At 31.2% G+C, this 23,515-nt stretch overlaps 1 protein-coding gene across 1 annotated transcript in view; it reads left to right on the forward strand.

Moving 5' to 3' along the window:
* The first annotated feature begins 1,907 nt into the window (after positions 1-1,907).
* The window catches only part of LOC124536696 (reversion-inducing cysteine-rich protein with Kazal motifs), a 33,765-nt gene continuing 12,157 nt past the window's right edge, over positions 1,908-23,515 (forward strand). The window contains exons 1-3 of the mRNA XM_047113256.1: positions 1,908-2,187; positions 5,675-5,805; positions 9,583-9,638. Coding sequence (XP_046969212.1) covers positions 5,709-5,805; positions 9,583-9,638 — 153 coding nt within the window. The 5' untranslated portion in view covers positions 1,908-2,187; positions 5,675-5,708. The remainder of the gene's footprint in view (positions 2,188-5,674; positions 5,806-9,582; positions 9,639-23,515) is intronic.

Below are 23,515 nucleotides of genomic sequence, written 5' to 3' on the forward strand. Positions count from 1 at the left end.
AGTAACAGTATAGTACTACTACTAACTCAGTATTGTTGTGTTCCGGTTTGAAAGGTGAGTGAGCCAGTGTAACTACAGGCATAAGGGACATAACATCTTAGTTCCCAAGGTTGGTGGCACATTGACGATGTAAAGAATAGTTAATATTTCTTATAGCGACATTGTCTATGGGTGATGGTGACCACTTATCATCAGGTGGCCCATATGCTCGTCCGCCAACCTATATGTACCATAAAAAAAACGCTACGCTATTGTACTTAATTGCTTTCGTCTTACGTATAAAATATAATACGTCAATTTCAGTAGAATTTAAAAAAAGTGTTTAAATTAAGAAATAATTAATATAGTATAAACAATATTTTGACACATGATTTTTTATTCTTTATAGATAAATGTCAAACCTTAAAACATCAAGATTTACTTAAATTATTGATTTTAAGTCAACAGATTTTTGTTTTTATTTTCCAAGAATCTTAACTAATACAACGCATATGAAATTTATAATATAGAATATAGGTAAATGTAATGTAATAACTTTTGGCTTACCTATGCAACTTTGAATCTCTTGCCTGCCACAAAGAATTTCTTTGCAGAAAATCTCAATAACTTTTCATTGGCCCGAACCGGGTATTTAATTATAAATTGGAACATTATACGCTCGCCTTTTTTATACTTCAGCCTTACATAATATTCAGGGTCAATGTAATAAACTCATTACTTCTTATTTCAGGTGTTCGTAAGTAATAAAGACGTACAGGGAAGCGTCCAAGTTGGAAAACTATAAATTTCACTTTGCGTCGGAAAACTTCGTATCGGTTCTTGGTAGCGGACTTAGTTTGATGTAATTGATAGGCGATTTAAGTTAAAATATAACTCTTTTTGCTACTGGCGACGCTTTCGATAATGTGACTTTAAGGTTTTAACTGGAAGTCATTTGTTTCAAAGTTTTTTTTGTACAATCAGCTTTATGTTTAAAATATCACAGTATACTATACCAATATTTGTCAAGATAGCCACAGTAAATATGTATATATTTTCTATGTATTCTAGGACGCTACGGAACTTTGTATTCGTAACTGAAAACACTAGATATTCGTGACATAATTCTATCCGAAACCGTGACCCAATCCGATAAATAAAATTATTTGTAATATTGTTTGTACTAATTGATATACAATTAATTTATCCGAAATTTTGTATTTGTAACCGTATCTGAAACCGATAAAATATTTTTTCTACCCAGATCGGAAATTCCGTATCTGAGGTCGACTATTGAATTATTCGAATTTGTATTAAAAAAAACTCTTAGTTTTGTAATTCTATTTAAATAAAATGTATGGCATCGCCTATTGGATTACTACTATATGGATACTTATCGTATTTTCTTGAATAATTATCAAAAGTAAGTAATAAAATATATTATATTCAAATAATAGATTGAAAGTTCAAAGTAAGAAATAGCTGTTTTTTTTTTTACTTTAATAGATAATGCTTAGTAGATGCGGTACCATTATTTATATAATGGCCTTATTACGTATTTAATACTAATGGATGAAAGTTTGGGAATATTTAATTCATTTATCATTAAAAATTAACACATGTCTTAAAATTATAAATTATAATACATATTTTTAAGTAAATAAAAATTGTTGATTATAGTAATAAAATTAAATTTGGATTATAAGCGTTCAGACCACACATGATACTTTTATTTATTGTCCGCAAAGATTTTAACACTTCACTGATAACCCAGACGGCAACATCTGTGCACCGTTTAAATTAAAAGTAATTTTCTTATGCAGAATTAATTAATGACTAACGAGCTCAATAGGGTTCATCAAGCGGAAGCGAAAGAGAGAGATAGAAATATATAAATAGGTTTTCGTAAGAAAAGGACGAAATCTGTAGCCTGAAGTTGAATGAATTTATGCCGGTCTATTTAGTAACGCGTCAATTTGGCGCGAGTAAGGTTGTGGGAGAGGTGGCGATCTGACGTCATAAAAAGCCCGCGAAGTGCGTAGTTATTTTACGGATTATTTGTTATGAATTATCTGTGTTTTTTGTGTTTGTTTTTTTAAAGAAATAACAAAATGTGATAACTCTATTTTTATTTACATTTGAAATATTAAGTGCTGTGAAATAAACATTGTTCGTATAAATTATCAGGATATTTAAGAAAAAATATAGGTAAGTAGTAATAAAGATAAGACATGTCCGGGAGTATGCTTTGAAGTGATATATGAGAGTATGAGATGAACGTAGCCGAAAATAACTAGATATTAGAAACGCCGAATGACTGTTTTGTATGCTTTGATGATTCTCTAAAATAATAAAATGTTTCTATTTAATTAGTTGAACGAATATGGCCTTAACTAGATTTTTTAAATTAAATATTGTAGCAACAATTCACACAATTACAGAAGTGTGATAAAAAAATTATAAAAATATATAATAATCTGAAACTTAAATTATTTTTATTCGAATCAGCCCGATTTATCAATAGAAAATATTTTAATGGAATTTGTTTTTTTAAGTTTTTTTTTTTTTAATTAAATTACTACTATATACGATCGCAAAAGCACAAAATTACAAAAGTTTACGACACTTTATGTCTACTTTATTAATAAGGAGTCGACTGCTTTGTTTATGCGTTAAGTTTGGTGCAAACGGCAAGTAGCAATTTCCGCTGTTTGTTTGTGAGACGCATGCCTTACTTGACATTTTTGCCTTAATTTCTTTAAATTTTATGTTCTATGTGTTGGTTTATGAGTAAAGTTTTGCAAAGAAATGGCAACATTTTATACTCGTTTGAAGATACTCTGGTTTCTTACGCATACACACAACACCGAAATATAAAACAATAAATGTACCTTATTTATATATTAGATATATATTATAATTAGGTTTTTTTTTCATAAGTTATTCATATGTGTGATGAGATATATTAGCTTAAAATATAAAAAAAATAAAATCATTAAAAAGTGCGATACTACGTTTTACAAAATATTTAAATAAAAAATAACTTATTCTGTAGGCGAGTGGGTTTTTTTCCAATATGTACTTTTACTTTTAAAAAGGTTTCCATCTTCTATCATCACAATTTTTACGGCAAATTACTGTTTATATTTCTATAAATGTCGTTGAATTTCACCGGACACAAGCAAATTTCCTAAAAAAAATTGTACATGATACTTTTACGGCTTCGTCTGAGTTCTTAAAATACATTTTTAAACTGTATTTATTGTATCAGTCGCTTATACATCGTAATTAAAAAATTAAAACAATATTAATCAATTGTTTATAATTTATAGTAATGTTCTGTCCCACGTCTGGGGGGGCACTCTCCTTTTTTTTTTTAAACTTCCAACAAAGGTGGAGGTACTCAGTTCAATTGCATTTTTTTTAAAGATAAGATTGAGACCTTACTTCACCACGCTTCTTTAATTCGATTACGTATTTTATGCATATTAATTGTCTATAGTTATTATTAATAAAGAATATTAAATATAGCTTTATTTTTTGTGTTCGATTTATGCGCGAATCAAATAAAAAAGACAAATATTTAATATCTGAACTGATTATGAGAGTTTTATACCAGCAAAAGTAATGTAGCAATAAAATAATTTCACAACTGTTTTCCGACTGCCGACTTTGATATCAACGAGTAGCTTTACTACTGTTTAAACTTGCGAGTAATTAAATGGTATGTTTGGATTAATTTTCTTAACTAAGTTCATTGAATCATATTGCAAATATTTAATAAATAGTTACCTACTTGGAGTATAGTAAAAAATATCGTTCTGTAAAAATATTTTCTGATTCTTTTGAAGAAAAACGTTTTTGATTTGTATGAATGGACATTTTTTGTTATACATATATCATTTTTTATATATCTTAAATAATTGAATATAATTGAAAACAAAACATATATTATTTGTATAAATTGTATGATTTTTCTATTTTCATAAATGCGTTGCACATTTTTGTAGTATATTTCAAATTTATATATACTCATTTACGTCATAAAAGCTAGAACTACTAATTAGTGCAGAGAACTAGTAGTAACTTTTGTGATGGTAGAGTTTCAGGTAACACGTAAAACCACTTAACTGAAACAATTTTCCTGCTTTTCTAGAGTAATTTACGAAGAATGTAAAGGAACGAAAAACATTTATCAATGTCGGGGGAGAGCCAAAATTATTTGAATTATTTAGGGATGGTAATTATGTATGTACGTACGTTTTGCGAATCTCTACTCGTGTGTTAAATCTATGACCATTTCTAGATACACACATGTTTTTGGTCGCATTTTAGGGGTTAGTCGTCAGCTGTTGGGTCATAAACTTATCATGTTATCGCGTGCCTTTGGGATTCAATCTTGCTTGCTTGCTTTATATCAAACTTTATTAAATTACATTCCGTTGTTATGACCGTGAAAGAGTAACAGTCATACAGAGTTACTTTCGCATTTATAATCTTAATATAGATTTCGTCTTATTGTGTTTTATATGTGTTTTAACTGATTTCTAGAAAAGGAGGTTATCAGGTCGATAACCTCCTATGTATGTAACATAATTTTTAATTTAATTTAGGTATACTTCAACCCAGGGAATAGTGTAAGTTTCTTTAAACTCAGTCACTAGACTGACTCTAGACTGATTTTAGACTATACTACTGAGTTTTATTGATATATATTTTTTATCTTTAGTTCACTAGCTGTTTCTAATTTTAAAGAAGGTTTAATTTTTTATAAATTATTGATTAAGGTAACGAGACGAATACGAAATATTGGATAATACGTTGGCGTTTTTATAGAGTTATTATTCAATGTTACAGTATGTATAACCATAAAATATGATATATCAATTTAAGAAATATTCTAAGTTTCTTTTATCTTCTACTAGTGGTGGTAACGACATTAAAAACACCATCTGACCGTAAGAACAAAACTTTTTTTAATTAATTTTTTAAATTTCCACGGGTGCAATGATATTGACATCACAGTAGAAACTTCTAAAATTATCGGTGTTTCTTTACGAAACTGTCTATACATTATGTATAAATTTCTTCTTCTCGAATCACTCTATCTATTAAAAAAATGCATCAAAGTCCGTTTCGAAGTTTTAAAGATTTATACATACATATGGATATAGGGACAGAAAAAGCTTTGACTTTGTAAAGTACTGATAATGATAGGCAGGACCCATCAGGGTTAGCTTATTGTATTGCTGTGTTCCGGTTTTAAAGAATGAGTGATCCTTGGAGCGAATTACTAATTACTCCAAAGTTTATGAGTTAATGTTTGTTGTTACTGATAGTTTTCAATTCCTAGTTTATTATTTAATTAAATTTGAAAAAATTTAGTCTCGCATTTTTTCTCCGCAAAATCGAAAAATTAAAGGCAGTTTAGAAATCTGTTTGATTTACGTTCAGCAATCTGCCGCCCTAGGCTCAAGCCTGCTCGTAAATCTGCTACTGAGTAAGCCAGTATAATTACAGCTAAATAACACGGCATCTTAGATTCTTGCGTTGGTTACGATATGCAATGATCACTTATAAAATGGCCCATTAGTCTATGTTTTCGATGTAGATAAAACATTCAAAAAACTAAATTCTCTACGCTTAGAAAATTGATAAAAATATTAGATACGCTTATAAAAAAAATATTTTGCAGATGGCTCGAAGGTAAAGAGGGATGTCATACAAACATGGCCAGCAGAAAGAGAATAAAAGCAGAAAACGGAAGTTGGTGGAGGTCAAGGTTACTCTTTGCAGCCATCACTCTTGCAAATGCAAATGCCCAAGGTACGGTATGACTATTAATAATTATTGAAACTTCTTTGAATAATAATTACAATTCTATATGCGAAAATATGGACTGAATGTATGTTTAGGATTCATCAAGTATACAGCAATAAGCAAAATAAGAATATAAACTAATTCACTTCTGAGAAAACTCTTCTACACTTTTTAAGAAGACTGGGGAACTTAACTTTTCTAACACGTCTTCATTCAGATTGCTCAGAGATGTTACAGAATTTCTTGCGTCCAAAGTTTTAACACAATAATCGCTTCTTAATAATAAGCCTTTGTATCCCTTTCTAATATATTATAATGTGGTATACTTAAATATACAATATATTTCTCAGCTTTGTATTCTTTAAATTTTTCTCCAATATCAAAGTCGAATATTGACAATAGATTTTACTATTGTATACTATTACTTTACTATAGTGGGAAGTACTCAGTTATAACTTTCAGCATTATTTCAATTTAGGTTTTACATTTTCACTTTTGTAATAGTTTATTTTGGAAAACAAATTATTTTTTCTAAAAAATGTAAAGTAAAGTAAAGTTGTTACTTTACTTTACATTTTTTAGCCTGTAAATTTCCCACTGCTGGGCTAATGGCCTCCTCTCCCATTAAGGAGAGGGCTTGAGACATATTCCACCACGCTGTTCCAATGCGTGTTGGTGGAATGCACATGTGGCAGAATTTCAATGAAATTAGAAACATGCAGGTTTCCTCGCGATGTTTTACTTTACCGCCGAGCACGAGATGAATTATAAACACAAATTAAGCACATAGATATAGTGGTACTTGCTTAGGTAGGATGCACGTGTTCTAACCACTGGGCCATCTCGGCTCACCACTGGGTCATCTCGGCATTTAAAAATGTAATAATATCTTTGGAATCGGTGATAGGTGAAACTTCTTGGAGAATTTACTGATATAATTTTATAGGATCGTTATGGTTCGTAGCCATTTTTTATCTGTATTCGGAGCGTTGATATTAAAAAATATTTAATTAATATTATGATAATAGGTCAATTTTGTTGTTGTTGCTTGTACAGATAATAAATTTGTAAGTTATAATTTATATTATCGATGTATTCAAACAGCGAACTTATCGGACAGCGGAAGTTACATAAATAATAGAGTCAAGTCGAATAATTGACGCTTTACAAGTATCAACAAATAATAGAATACATTTCATACAAAATCTTACATACTAATATTATATACTATAAATAAACATGCAAAGTTCAGTAAGTACATTTCTCTCCTTGTTGTGTTAACCGCTTTTATCTATTATTTTGTTTGTTATCGACTTATGTTTTCAATATATAAGTATGGAAATAAGAGCAATAAATAAATGAAAAAACGGTATATAGGTAGCTATTTTGTTGATTTAATAAACTTTCAGAAGCACTTTGAATAAAGTGCTTTAAATAATCATTTTAAAAATTATATTTAGTAAAGCTTTGCTAAGAAGCTTCGAGATTATAAATATATTATACTATATAATTAGTTATACATATTAATTATCATGATCCAAATGTAGCTAAAATTTCAATCTAACTATCAATTTGGGTGTTTTGAGTATACTTTTATGGATTAAGCACACACATACATAATGTGTGTGCTAGATAAATGTATAAAGATGACATCATATTACCATCATATTAATATCAAGTATACAAATTCGTTTTAACATGATCAACACTCATAAAACGATTACAGTACTGAGATTAGCCTCATATTGACTATTCAGAAGCTATTAGTTACTTGTTAATCTTTCCGCTTTACTGAGAGAAAAATATAACTTAACCAGTTATCCTGTTCGAAATATTTTATAGTAATTTACTTCGAGAAACCATAAATAAAATATTGTCTATAGTCCCAGTAGGATACGTTGTAACTCTATGGGAATTTATCTAATATTTTCGACGGATGAATCACAGGAGAATTCTATATCATAAAACTTATATTATTTATCGAAGGTTATAGGTATGACTATACTTGACTATGAGATGTATATAGTTATAGTATATACTTACTTCAAGGTAGTTCTTCCTACAAACCATAATAATTATAGTTAAAGGTTAATATGTTTTATCATTAATATTTAGAAGTTAATTTCTCTTAAACTTCCTCAATAATTGTTAATTTATAAATTTTGTAACAGCTTTTGGTATTCGATATACATTAAAACCAATAATGTGTAATACAGATAAGCATTCTTTGTTTGAGTAAATAGTCACAAAATATTTTAAAAAAAGCAAAACCGTAGTGTCTTCTTTTCCGACAGCTTCGTTTGTTTATTCATTGCGTTGCAAATAGATTTTGATACATGCAACAACTGTATTACATTGCTAGAGATTTTGTTAACATTGGACATAGCTACCTGTAGTTCTTATTGCGATGCCCATAAAGGTCAAATTGTTTTGAAGTAGGAGTATCCAGTGATCCATTGCCTATGTTTTGCATGTAAAGCGGGCGCCGCGTAAGCCTAGCCATTAGCTAAATACTTTATAGTAAGCTACTTTATGGAATATCACTTTGCTATCCAGACTAGTTACTGTAATCGCAGTTGTAGTATCGTGTCCTCAACAATCTATGAGGGCTGCTTCCTATAATTTTGTTACATTGAAATCGAGCTGCAGGGGAAAAGACATAAGTTTGATACTAACATTCGAGTGAATTTCCATCGAGGATTTTCTCTATAATTTTTATATTGAAAATAATGTGGTTATTGAAGATATACGAGGTTGGAGTAAATTGTATGATATTACAAGTTTTATCTTTCATAAATTAATTTTAACTTATGGTTGTTAATAATATTCTGTTGAATATCTTAGGCATGAGTGATGAACCTTGTTTTGCCTTTTCTATATAATTTATGCGCGCGCGACTTGTATAATTACCGCGATTGAGGAGATGAAAATAAGCCATATATGTTTTTATGATTAAAGGTGTCGTGTGTTTGGGTCAAATCTTAGTCAACAAGTAAGCTTATAATTTGAGTTTAAAATTAATTATGAATTGGAAACATAATTTAGTACCTGGGTGGCTGATCTTCGCTTGCTCTTTTTTGTGAAAAAGTGCTCATTTTCGGGAAATCCATCTGGGAAAATTTATCTGAATTAAAAGATTGTGAAATCGTTAGCGCTGGACCGTGATAGATTCTCTAATCGAACGATAGGAAAAATGAGGTCCAACGGTACCTACTGCATCATTTTATTAAAAAGGGGTACAAAGGTTTTATTTACATATTATATAGATACGATTAAAAAACCGATTATCACATTTATTACATTATAGAGTGGTGTTATAAATCAAACGGAATCAGGAATCTATAAAAAAATGGGATAATAATTGATACGTTTGACGTGCGTAAGTCTCGCCTCACACGCGTGTAATAAATCTTGTTTACAATAAATCAAAGAGCCGTTGCCTCAAATCAAATTAGTTAAAAGTAAACACTTAACTTGAACATTCATCTCGAACGCACTTTTAAGTTGAAAACCGTGTCATAACGACTCACATCAATCTTTTCTAGTCTTTAGTTAATGTGGAGAGCATTTTTTAATTACTAGCATAACTTTTCTTAATTTTGATCACTTTTAACGGTTGAATGCGCGCAGTCGTTTACGGAATAGATCAAAAGCTTTATGTCGTCATATGTAACTGTCGCCGGTACTTTGTTGTGGTGGGCCCAGCTGTTGCTTTCCTTTCAGGGCGAGTAGGTACGTTACTGCGATCATTTCGAGACTTATTGTGGGCATTTTTCATTTCAGATATATCGGCGTGCTGCGATAAAGCCGTGGGGACATGTCGGAGTGTTTGCGAGAAGGTACAATTTATGTTTTTTTGAAAAAATAACTCCTACTTTTTATTATATTATAAGCGTGTTATATAGAAAATTTCACTGATTATTTATTGTTTATAAATAGTCAATGTTCGTTAGTCTATATTCGTAAAATATCAGCAAAAAAAAAACATATGGATAAAAGGTCTATGTAACTGGTACAGATTTAGCGTAGAAAGTATTTAACCAAACAAAATTAAATTTAGCGTTATAGTATGTCGTATTCGATACTTCAAACAATCGAAGCAATCGTCTTTTACAATAAGTATTCTTTGATGTTAATATTAAACCAAGAATTCTGCTTTGATATTCGCTGGAATGAGTTATCGATGAAATTCTCTCATGTGCGGATGACCACTCCATCGAATGCGCTTATGTATTGCCGATCGGTGATTAGACATTCCTGGTTCGTTGTAACCCGCTTTGAATCTTAATTTCATCTACGACACCCAATCAAAGTTTTCACTTAAAATATAAAATGACTAATTAAATAGATTTATTATTTCCGTAACTTCGATCGGAGATATTTTTGTCTCGAGCTCGCATTAAGGTCATTCGATATTGGTAATATATCGGAACTAAATCAGAATAGTCTTTCATTTTTTTCACAAAGCTAATAGATTCTTTGATCCGTAAAGAAAACAAATAAAGGATGCGTTGACGTGTAAGATCGACTTTCTTGTATCCGTTCCTGCCGTGGAAATATTACAGTAGATATTCGAGGCACCGCGTCGGGGCTAATCAAGAATCGTGTCACATTGAATAGCGTTCCGAGAAGGCGCGTCGAGTGAATAAAAGGAAAATTATTAAAACTCGTAAGCGGAGCCGGGTCGAGCACTAATACATTCGTATTTAATTCCGTCTCGTTAGAGAACCGCGTGACGGCCGCTTCCTCTCCGCGACACTCTCTGAATAATATTGAATATTTTTAATTGTGGAGATGATAACCATTTGTTTGTCTGTAATTTATATTCACGATTGCGATGTTATCGATTGACGTTGGAATACCTTGTAAAATAATAAAAGATACAAATATGAATAAAAGAAAAACGCTTTTGGTTACATTTCAATCGATATATGCCTGTTCAATTTCTCTTAGTGTGCATTATTATGGATTTTTTAATGAGAGAAAAACATTTTAAAAGGTAAAAATTATACATGTAAAACTTAATAAAGAATAAAGTTATCTTAAAATAAACAAAAGATACGCGAGTACTACTGCATTTTGCTGTACAACTAAACACATATAAATCGAGCTTCGCTATATAACTAAAAATCTAATTTGCAGTAAGCAGGAATTAAATATAAAGAGGAAAATGAAGAAATTTTTTTATTAATTCTATATAATTGCGTACATTCAATATGTTTCAAAATTAAATAAGTAACAAAAACATACACAAATTAATTTACAACACGTAAAATTGTGACAGCGATGTTAGCTGCGGTATTACTGATCCTTGCAAACAAAATAATCAGCATTCGTGTTGCATGCATGTCATATTACAATAAAGTAAAATTAGTTACAAATTATCTAGGGCTGTGTGTACAGTTTATAATAATATCCGTTACGTAATATACTATAAGTATACGGAAGATAATTGAGAGTCAGACGGCCATCGATCGTCCCGATCGGGCAGCCCTAGCTCATCCGGTAATTTTAATAAAGCGGTGCAACAGGGAGACAATCTAAATAAAGTGGTGCCTTGTTAACTTCCCCATTAAGGAATTTAACCCCGTTCACTAGCGCTTAACAAGACGTTTATCGAACTGCTTTCTTTCACTATAAATAGAAACATATATTTTCAATTTGTTTAAATAACACAGTAAGGGATATTGCGACTGAATTTTTATGCACTTAATTTGAGTTACAAAAAAAGATCAGAATTAAAGGAAAACCCTTAAGGAGATTTGTATGTGTGGAATGAAAATCTTGCACATGTGTATACACAATCGTATTTAAGTGTCATAGAATAAGCTCCAAACTTCCTCCTCAAGAGAAAAGGAGGCCTTACGCCCAGAATTGGGATATTTAAAGGCGGTTACTTTTACTTTTATAACATTTAGAACTTAGCTAAAGCTTGAAACTTGACTTTTATGTAATTGAATATAATTCGGTCAATAGTCTCATTAAGAGCGTAAGTGTAATTGCATTGCAACGCTATTGGTTGTGGGTTTAATTTCGCTCGTGACAAATATTAGTATTGACTATTGGCTGTAGCGAATTTATTGACAGCGTGGGTGTTCCCCCCAACATCCCTAGAATAGTGCATTAAAACGTCCACCTCGATTTCTGTCGTAAACACCTGATAGCAATTGTTAATATTACACAGAGAAACAATTAATTATTTGAGTTCAATGAACTTTTTACGGTTGTGTGTTCACTTTTATTATTTTGCGACGGAAACAAATTATCTGTCAATATATTTTAACTCAGAAGAGAGTCGTCTCTCTTTATTTCAAACGATATTTATCATAACGGTGTTCACGAACCTGGTGTACTCAGTTTTAACTAAATAAATAAGTAATATTTATCCGTGTAAAATATAGCCGTTAAATTACACAAAAAATGTGAAATTCTTTCCTCCTATGTAATAGGCGCTATTCCAAGCTCCACCATGGTTTGGTATTACCAGAAACATTTCATATAACATAAGCAAGACATAAATTATGATATCTCTAAGGCACTTATAAACATAACCACTTATTATATAGTAATAGAAATAATATTAAATCTATAAAATCTGAGTGGTGCTAATCTATCTTTAAGACTTTATATCTGGTTAAGATTTATGTATTTCCAATTAAATACCTCAGTTTTGTTTTGTGTTTTAAATAAAAAAAATGTGTATTCGAATTTATTCCGGCTTCTTTGAAGAAAGCCAAACAAATATATTTTATATTAATAATATTAGTAATATAAAATAACCTTTAATCGCGTTCTGAGTGTTCTGGCTGGATATTACTATTTTAAAGTAAATAGACAGAGGTCTTACGCTATTTTAGTTTATTTTATAAACTGCAACGAAACTATCACCTTATTGTAAGGAGTTCTACGTATTTCATATTGTGTATTATTTGATACCGGTCTCAGTTGCGACATTGCGGTAATGACAAAAGCGTCGCCAGCCAGTCGGCGGTAATGACACTATAATAACAAGCTTTTCAGTGTCGGGGCTTTCCTGAATCTATGAAATTATCATCAAAGCTTTCTCCGTTAATTACTAGTCATTATTCTAATGACATTAAAGTGTTTAATTTTTCTATTATGAATTATAAATATGAACCTAGTTTATTTTTAATTTAGTCGGATAATAATAGTTCAGAGGATATTTTATTATGATACTGTAAAAAAGTATTAACTATTCCTCATGCGTGCATGTCTATTGTCCCTGTATTTACTCTGTCCCACTCACCTTTCAAACTGGAATACAGCTGTATGAAGTTTATTTGGTGGCGGAATATTTGATGAGTGGTTTGGTGGCGTCTCAGATGGGCTAGCACAAAGCTCTACCACAAATAAATAAATATAAATTGGTCATTTTCTTCTATGTTTGTCAATAGGTATTTTTTTAGGTTGGCGGCTCTTGATGAACAATATCTCGAAAAACAAAGGAACTAATTAAAGATGTTTTTAAATATGCAAATTCAATAAAGATTATGATCAAATTTCGATCACTGAGCGAACATAAGTATTAATGAAATAAGATTAGCTTTGTGCTTCAAAGATATGTGTTTCGATACATTAGTATCTGCACATTCATTGCGGTAAAACACGACGGCTGAAATATTGTCTGCAATAGTTTGTGCAGCGTCACAGTTTTGACAAATACAATTTGTAACTTTAGACTCTTTATGAAAAGTTCGCAAATAACACCTGCGACCTCATTTAGAGAACAAAAGAATGAGTATTTTTGTAATTTTTTTCGTCGTCCTTCGCGTTGTCACTTTGGTATTCGTTTTTGCTGTTTATGATTGGAGGTATGAGATTCAAATCCTAGGTCGAGCTAAAGAAGTTAAGGGAAGGAATACCCCAGTATTATAAAGATGTCTGGGAAACCATGTAAAGCTGATAGTCACGGGTCTGATATCAGTCTTGTTGAGAGTGAAAGGATGAAAGTTCAGTGCTCGGGTAGATCTTTTCAGCAGATTACAAATCTCCGATTTTGGCCGCCGTGGGCGTGGCATATGCAATCAGAAGAATTCTCGCTGAGTTTCTTTTGTGTTTCATTTTCCGAACTGGTGGTATTCTTTAATTTATAAGTGTAACGATTTTACATTGAATTAAGGATTTTGAGTGAGAGACAAGTTTGTAATTCCAAAAACATATAATATTCTTTTATTGAAGAAAATCTTGATTAAAGAAGATATTGTGATAAACTTACAAGACACGTTTAAGTGAAACAGAGCTCTCAGCTCACGTGTGCGATATTTATAATGTGCCAATGAAGTTTAGTAGAAACACGACAGACGATGAGCCGCGAAAAACATATCGTCCTGGCAACACCATTCTATCTAGTTCACGTCTTGTAAACATTTAGATATTATGCATAAAACACGCCGTTATCACCTCCGCGAGACCGAGTTGCAAGCGTTTCGGAAATGTTTATGAAATTTATGATGTTTGGTATAGTTGATTTTTACATTCGAGAGAGATAGTACAAAACTCTCATGTATGTACAATATGTTTACATAAAAATACTATGATTTCAATTTAATTATAACTATTTTTGTCTCAAACTGTATCGATATTGTTTTATTTTATATGAAAACTAGCGACCAGCCCGGCTTCGAACGGGTGTAATACTAATACTAAATAAACTACAGAATTTGTTTATTTACGACAACACATTAGAAAATTCTAAAATTATCAGTGTATTCCACTATATCTTAAACGTATTATATACAAAAACCTTTCTCTCGAATCACTCTATCTGTTAACCGCATGAAAATCCGTTGCATAATTTTAAATATTTAAGCATACATAGGAACATACAGCAGTAAGCGACTCTTTTAATGCCATGTAAAGATAAAATATAAATTTCGAAACATATCAAACATCCAAACTATAATAACATTAAAACTTCAAAAAATGATATCAGATGAAAAATATATTCTACGCCATTTAATTTCAGTAGGTAAAACGTAGCGGTTTCAGGCGGCTAGGTCAAAGCCCGCGGTCGCTTTGATGTTTCTACGTACGTATGATCTAAGTTGTCGCGGTCGCAGCTGCTTCTAGATTTATTAATATACATCCTTGTGTACTTACAGTTAGCCACTCCAGTTATTTGCCATTAAAAAAATTCTCACGATCTGAATAGTTTTTTATTGCTCTACTTAACATTGCAATGTATGATAAATAGCTTTAATATTATATGTGTTGCTGTGTTTATTATGATTTAGTATGGTGGCAAAGGTATAAAACTAGTGAATCGTAACCGTAGATAGTGAGTTCAAAAATAGTGCTGGAGGAAAGCATCGTGGGGCATACATGCGTAATATATACAGGTGACATCTTTTAAACAAGCCGCAATAAAGCAGTGCGCTAATATCATTCATATTTTAAAAGACTATTCCTTAAAGAAGTTGGAAATGAAACGTTTTTTTTTTACTATATTAAAGGTAAAGGTATTTACTTTATTCATTTATTTCTCTTTTTTAATTTCAAATAGAACCATTTTTTTACACTAATATATTAAAATGACAAATACAAGCAAAGCATTTTGTAGAAAAATATCGCGTGAGCGTGTATTTAGCTGAATAAATCTATATTGTTTGTAACCACATCGATAATATTTTCGGTTACTTCGTTTACAAAATGGAAAATAAATTATGAAAATATTTTATCAATTATATTTTATGCACGTTATTGAATATAAAAAGCCGAATCATCGAATCCCGTATTCCGAGTAACAGTTGTGACAATTGATTACTTGGATTACTACGTGACAATCACGTTTACCGGGTATTCGACAGGCGTGACGCGGATCCGGGATCGGCGGGATTCCAATCACGTACAGACAAGTTTCGGAGCGTTTACCCGAGTGCTGCGTTTTCACGAGCTCGCTCCAATGTAACCTTACGGATGAAATTTTAGTGCACGTTCCAGATTTTTTTAGAATTTTTTATCTATAAATAATTTATTTATATTTTATTCTTGAATTTGAAGTTTAAATTATTTTAAAACTTCAAACTGAGGAAGGGACACCATTATTTTATTGTTTATTACATAATGTTATGTTATTTTCATGAGTATTTAATTTATATTATGAGGTGGTAAAGATTCGGAAGTTCCGTTTTCGCCTTTGATTGTCGATTTTATTTTTTTATTTAGTACGGTTAGAAAATTTTTAGTGTTATCAATAAGATCATTTGGAACATTCAGATTACATTTTTTACAAATTTTAAATACGGATTTCAACTACTAGTCTTAACGAGTCGAAACTAGGTTCGAGAGTTACGACTACTAACTAATTTACGTAATGAGTTTAAATATCTTCGTATTAATGAGTTCTTTTGTTTGAAGATATTTATTAGACTTGTATTAGAAAAATCTGATCTACGTAAACCGTAAACTAGCAAAAAAAAAGTAAAAAAAAGCTATATTTAGAATAAATATTTAAATTATGATTATGTAATGCAAAAAATATTTTTGAAACGTTATATTTCAAATGCTATTTATTACAAAACGAACTCATTTAAAACATCAAAGAAACTGTGACTTTTATTTTTAAACGAAGTCTTCGTTTTCTTTGAGTTGTTTTTTTTTCTAATGAAACGACAAAACATTATTTCTTTAAAGCTTTTGCTTTAAATAACGTAATTTCGCTTGAAAATAAACTCGTGTATTTTCTGGCCTTATCTATAAAAAGGTGTGCATTGAATAATTCATCCAAAAAAAAAAAGATAAAGAAAACGCTTCAAAAGACACTTTTCAAACTTTAGTTAAAACTAATGTAACACGCTTCCAAGTTGAAGTTGCGAAAACAAACAAACTAATACTTGGGTCGTTCAAAGCGAGTGAAAATAGACCCATCTGAAATCCTTTCATGTCTGTCGCGTACGGCCCACTTCGGCGACACCGCCTAACGACTTTACCTTTATATTGAAATGCACCTTTGATGATCGCATGAATAATGGACCGAGTGTGAACGATGTGTTAAAAATATGCAACAGAAATGTTAATCTTACCTATTTACAGTTATTTTAGTCATAACAGGCTTAATAACAGTCTACTTTATTAGCGCCAATAATTAGAAATAAGCAAGATCTATAAGCATTTTAAAGGGCTGAATCACTCTTTATCAAGGTTTATCATAATCGTGTTAGTGTGTCGAAATTATAGTGCATAAGTATGTGTACAATCGAAGGCATTTAGACACGGTTGAACCCGAATTCCGAAATACTACTGACAATATCTCAACGGAAAAAACTTAAATACGTTATATTCGTCTGATCCGGGATTTGGCCCAAGAATTGCAGTTTTATAATTTAAGCTACACTTCTACCGAGGCGGTTGATATTAAATTCAAAACAAATCTTGACAGATTGTCTTTTTTTAAATGATGAAACGATATATGATGATACTACTTAAACTCTATGTAGGTACGTAGTTATTTCAGTGTGTCAATACTTATGTTACGTTTTTGAAATTATTCATGTATCTGTAAGCTATATAAAAATATCGTCCACGAAATCATTCGAGATGTCGCAAATGTGAATATTATGACCGTCTTATCGCTTCCAAGAATTGTGTTGCGGCTACAGACGGCAGTCGGGGAACACTCGGTACTATACGAAGGTAGGTTTCCTTCATTTTAAAACGATATAAATATATACTGACTGATCAATACATTTACGTTTATTTCTTTGATTAAATAAATTCTTAAAACTCTGGAATATATTTATCCCACAAAGTTATTTTTATAAATCAGACTTATGTTATTAATACGAAAGTAACTGTCTGGTTTCTTATTTTGGATTTCTGTTTAGTCCATTCTTCCCAATTATTTGAATTTTTGTGTGTATATGTATTTCGACGCAGTGATGACCAATGATAATACTTATATGTGATAGTTCGCAGAAAACTGTCATGGAACCCAATTGACCAATCCAGGCACCACATAGCATACCTTAAGTTGCTTACCACATAGCCTGCCTGGAGTGCTGTTGTAACTTTCAGACCATATTTCTGTGATCAGTACTTATAGATGGATTATGTATTTTGCTCCTTGTCATGAGTACGTTGAAATATATATGTGTACAAGAAAGTCATATTAATCAGAGAAATGGGTTAAGCATATCTGTTATTTCAGTGACTACTGACTGTACTACTACTACTACTACTAACTACTAATAACTGAACCGATAGTATGTAATAAATAATATTTGACATAGGTCGCTCGAGACCAAAATGAGGACACATAAATATAATTTTACGCTAGAGGAGTCTTGAAGAACTGTTAGTGTACATTTATGTATTTAATTCACATAATTATTTTTTTATAATAAAGAAAAAATAAAAAGCGTAAAATTATGATTAAAATGATAGAAGAAAAATCTTTTTCGAATACGATTACGCGTTTCTATTTCTCAAAACTCGATTCAAACTCGATCTTGAAATTTTAGAATCATCATCATCAATCATCTAAGAAGTTTCTATCATGGTGCACTAAGGAGTTTCTTCAATAAATATCACGGTTATTGTCATATTGTTTTTATTTAAACGTCAACTCGTAACAAAATCGTAACCTATTTTTCAAACTTATACATTAGACAAGAAGAAGTTTTTATTGTAATACCTAATTGAAAACAATACTAAACACATAAAACTTGCACCAGAAGAGGCAACGCATTTCGGAGAAGGTTTTTGTATAGTCGTATAATATTATTATACCAGCAGCTGCGCTTCGCAATTTCACCCGCTTTTAATTTAAATTTTGTATGTGATAGGCGTGAATTTCATATTATTGTAATATAATATTTAAAATCATTACTTAGTATAAAACAAAGTCGCTTACCGCTGTATGTCCCTATGTATAATTACATATTTAACATTAGGGAACGGAATTTGATGCGGTTATTTTTAACAGATATTTTGTATGTAAAACATGGACAGTAAAGAAACACTGACAATTTTCAGACGATGTCGTAAATAAACAAATTTTTAGTCAATATTGCACCCCTGCGAAGCGAAGGTGTAATATAATATTTAAAACACTTGAAACAAAGGGAAAATAATATGTTAGCTTTTGATGACTACAAGGTCTTTTTTGGGCGCAGTCACGAAGTCTGTATGGATACGACTTCAGTCATTAATCAGTTCCTTGTCAGCGCGCCCGTGACGTTTTGTCTGAACTCTGAAGTTTATCGCTCGCAAGAGTTTACTGAATAAAGATGTGCGTGTTACGCTCGTAAAAGTCCGCTCGTTGTAAATTAAAATTTCGACTCGAAAAAGTACTCCTGAATTATACCTTTGATTCGCTTTGCTCGTATATCGAGTCCGGTGACCTCATATTTTGCTTTAATTGAGATGTATGAACGACTTTATTAGTCGTAGCATTGTTAGAATACTTTTATATGACAGGTCAGATGAAATTATTTATGTACTTGGGACATTTAGTGATATTTTTAGTTTATTAAAAAAAAAAGATAAAACGAAATGTGAAGGTAATAAATTACTGAGATTAACTCAAACATCGTGAATACACATAATAATATTTCGTTAAAAATATTTGTGTGAATCAAATTTAAATATTAAATATTTGTGTAATGGGCATAAAAAACATTGTAAAAGTAATTTAAATAGGGAAAACATCAAAGCGATGTTGGAGGCGCGATGTGAATCTGTCCTTTGATTGCCGGCCGAGTTTGTCCCATTCGCTATTTTCAATCCGACACTACGTGCTGATACAGGGCTAGCCATAAAGTAGCGGTTTAGCGGTCAATATAACTTATATAGTTTTAGTAAAAGTACTAATAATAAAAAGATTCACTTCCAATTTTGATTACTTTAATTAATATAATACATATAATTAACTATATTACGGCCATTCCATTAATGGTCGATGTCAGTCATTATAGCTATCCCCCATTGAAAATGACCATTAGATTTTATAGTGCAGAGGTGTTTGTGCAATCACATCAATCAATTCGGTCCAAAAAGTCAATTAACATTTTATAATGGTATACGTTTGTATAATTTGGTTTTTATATTATCATCGGAGGTGTTGGTCTAATATTATAAATGTGAAACTCTGTTCCTTCTTCTCGCTTAAACCGCTGACCCGATTTAAATGAAATTTGTTATAGAAATAGTTTGAGTTCCGGGGAATGACAAGGGCAGAGAAAGTTTGTATGTGCTATAGTTAAAGTTTTATAAATTTTACTCTTGCCTAGTTACATAAATTCTAACACTGTAAAATTCTTTGAATATTTATTTACAAGTCATGACTTATAAAAAATCTTTCCATTTGTCGGCTGTGAGTGTAGTGAAATACGTTATACTTTATTTTAATAGCATATCTCAATCTTAGGGCCCTAATTGTTATCTATGAATCTTTTCATTTTTTTTTATACACTTGTAATTATCGATAGGCATCTTCTTATAGAATAGCTTGGCGAACGAGTAAAAGGTTCGCCTGATGGTATGAGGTAACCACTCTTTGATATTGGCGCTGTAAAAAATTTTAACCGTCCCCTATATTGCTAATATGGGACAAACTTTGAAAGCTAAGATTTTCCACTGGATCACTCACATGACAGTACTATGTATTGCTCTTTGGCGGTAGAATGTAAGAAATGTTGGTGGTACCAAGCCAGAAGGGCTAACACAAAGCTCTTCTCAACGATTACTATAAAACAATTTGTTGAAATATTTATTTGATTAAGTTCAACCAATAACTTCATAATATATAGACAAAAATATGGTATTTCAAAAAACCTTTTTGTTTAAGTTTAGTTTAATTTCCTTATTAGTTATTATTTACTTTTCTTATTATTGTAACAAAGGTTTATTAAATAAATGTGTGTTAAAGTGGGCCTGTATAACGCAGTGCCACGGCTGTCGGTCTCCCGATGCAATAATTACAGGCGGACTTTACTAAACTATTTAGGGTAGCCAACGTACTCGGCTACGTTTTATTATGTCAACTGAGTCCTTTGTGTTTTAATTAGCACTAATGTGTCTGTACACATGTGCCACTTATATATATCTGTGTGCGTTTGAACATTTTTGTAGTTAATATAATCAAAATATCATATGTATTGTGAAGTATTTCATTCTAAGTTTGTTAATCGGTCATATACTATAAATAGTGTTACGTTATCTTTGCTATATGTATTAAGGTTAGGACTCGATCGTTTAATTTACGAAATAGCTTTGAAAGCAAATGCATCGGAGTGTCGTTAAATTTTATTAGCTTCATTATAATGTTGCTCTACCTTAGCGAAATGGTTTGAGGTTGTGCGCCTCGAATCTTAATAGATTCATTGTCATAGTCTAATGTGGATGTCTCTATATGTCACACAAAAAGGTTCACGGACCTGCTTATGCTTACCATAAAATTTCAGAATAAATAAAAAGATTTTCATTTTGACTACTTGTTTTCTTGATGAAATGTCGTATAATTATGATAAATTAAACATATTTTTAATGTTACTTTAGACAAAATCACTATTTAGTTCGGCTTAAATCAATTCCTCCTTGTTATAATAAATATAAAAACCGATGATTTCGAGATCAAACCTGGCGAGCAAGTCTGTGTTTTCATTTGCTTAATTTATATTTATAATTCATCTGGAAAGCAAATATAATCGACCACGTGTATTCATCGATCGTCTTTTTCTTACACTGGAGAGAAGGCCTTAACCCAGCAGTTCGCTTATTAGAGCGGTATTTACTATAATAAATAAATCAAATCAAGTATTTTATAAATAATTTACTTGTGCTCTACGGGAAAGTAAATCAAACATGAGGGAATATGTATTTGTTGGATGAAATTTTGTCACAGACTGTCTAGTATGATGGAATGTTTGTATCGTACCTTTCAGAGGAGAATTTACTAAGGACGATCTTAATTGAGGATGTAAAACTTTTATCATGTTTCCCATACAAATGCTTAATTCTAATAAAATACAATTGTGTATCCATATCCCGCATCATGAATCGATACATTGTTGTAAAAATATTTCCTGGAAGTGGCCGATTGTTGGGAATGCTGGTTAGATGCGTGGCACGTTCCACACAGGACGTGTTGGTGGCGCGTCAAAGCCGCTGATGTCAACCAACCCCCGATTGTCTACATGCTAATGCCATCAGACCACCTTCTATCGCTGAACCGCGGAACACTTCTTATTCTGACACATTGACAAATGGTTGCTGCGGATTGAATAATAAAAAGGTTTTTTGGATACAACGCACTGAATAAAAATATAGAATCTACTTTTATGACGCATCGTATATACTAGCTGATCCTCCTATCTTTGTACGGGTATGTGTCCTGCGCTATTTTTATTTAACCAACGACATATATAAACATTCGCCATCGTGCTCATTATTTTACATTGTTAAACACGCTTCGTAATATTTTTAAATTTTTAAAACTACGGTACTATTGATTTCAATTGCAAAGCGGTAAAAGTAATATTATGTATACAATGTTTTTAATGAAAAAGATTAATATTTTGTGACAAACTAATGTAGTCTTTATTTATTTTGATAAACGTAATAGTTATTTTATTCTTTGTTGTCTATAAAAGATCACTGACTTTTTATAGAACGAAATTTTAGTATTCACGCTCCGGGAATACTACGCTGCCCAAACTGCGTTCGTGCCGAAAGCGCCTGGACCGACAATTTCCTCTCAGACTTCGTCGGCATATTAAACTGTCTTTCGCAATATATGCTACATATTAACATACTATATAGACCATAATTAAAACTATAATAGTGTGAAAGTTCCATATCAATCTTAATATAAGTTTTTGCGTGTAACCGGAAATAAAGCACAAACAAAACTTACTTCCATATAATATTATTACCAACTCGGACTTCTGAGTTTGTTCGCGTTGAAATGAGGTTAATTTCTCAAGTAGTAACTTTTATATTATTGTATATGTATAATAGTTGTATGAACATATAGATTAACTATAATATTTCTTGATATATTTTTATTATTTAATAATTGCTTCGCTCACATAGGTATAACTCGCTAATATTTATCGTAATTAAAAGACAAAAGTTCCCTTATTATCGCGATTTAGATAATCTAAATATTTTATAAGCATAAAATAAAGACAACTCTCTCTACATTCCAGTTTTTGTGATTAAATTCCTATTAATTTTAATATTTATATTATAATATTTAGTCTGAAATTTTTAAATTATATTTTTTGTTGTCCTTTACAAAGATATCCTTATTAGATAATGTTTAGGTGAATGACCAGTTTTTATAGTGGGCATGTGGACCGGCATAGAGTGGGACATATGGTTTCGTTCTGTTCACACGCTTCTGTCTAGAATACTGATTTTCGCAACACGTAAACAATGATCTAATCGAGTACGTACTCAATAATCTCAAATGCGCAATAAAGTCAAGTGCATCGAAATTATACATAAATGATGAGAAAAATCGATTACTAGTTAGTCATAATATAATGTTAAATTTCAGTATAGTAATAGCTTTTAAACATTGCACCTGGTTAGTATGGACCTTCTCTGTTTTTCAGAAGATGTTTTGAAACATATTCCAGATCACTGTTCCAATATGTTAAAAAAAGGTATTTAATCACCAAATCATATTGGAAACAGACGGCGCACAGACAGATGAAATGCTAGACATATCCGATGTATTCAGGTTTCCTCA

Source organism: Vanessa cardui, chromosome 17 (genome assembly GCF_905220365.1).
Source record: "Vanessa cardui chromosome 17, ilVanCard2.1, whole genome shotgun sequence".
Classification (NCBI taxonomy): Eukaryota; Metazoa; Arthropoda; class Insecta; order Lepidoptera; family Nymphalidae; genus Vanessa; species Vanessa cardui.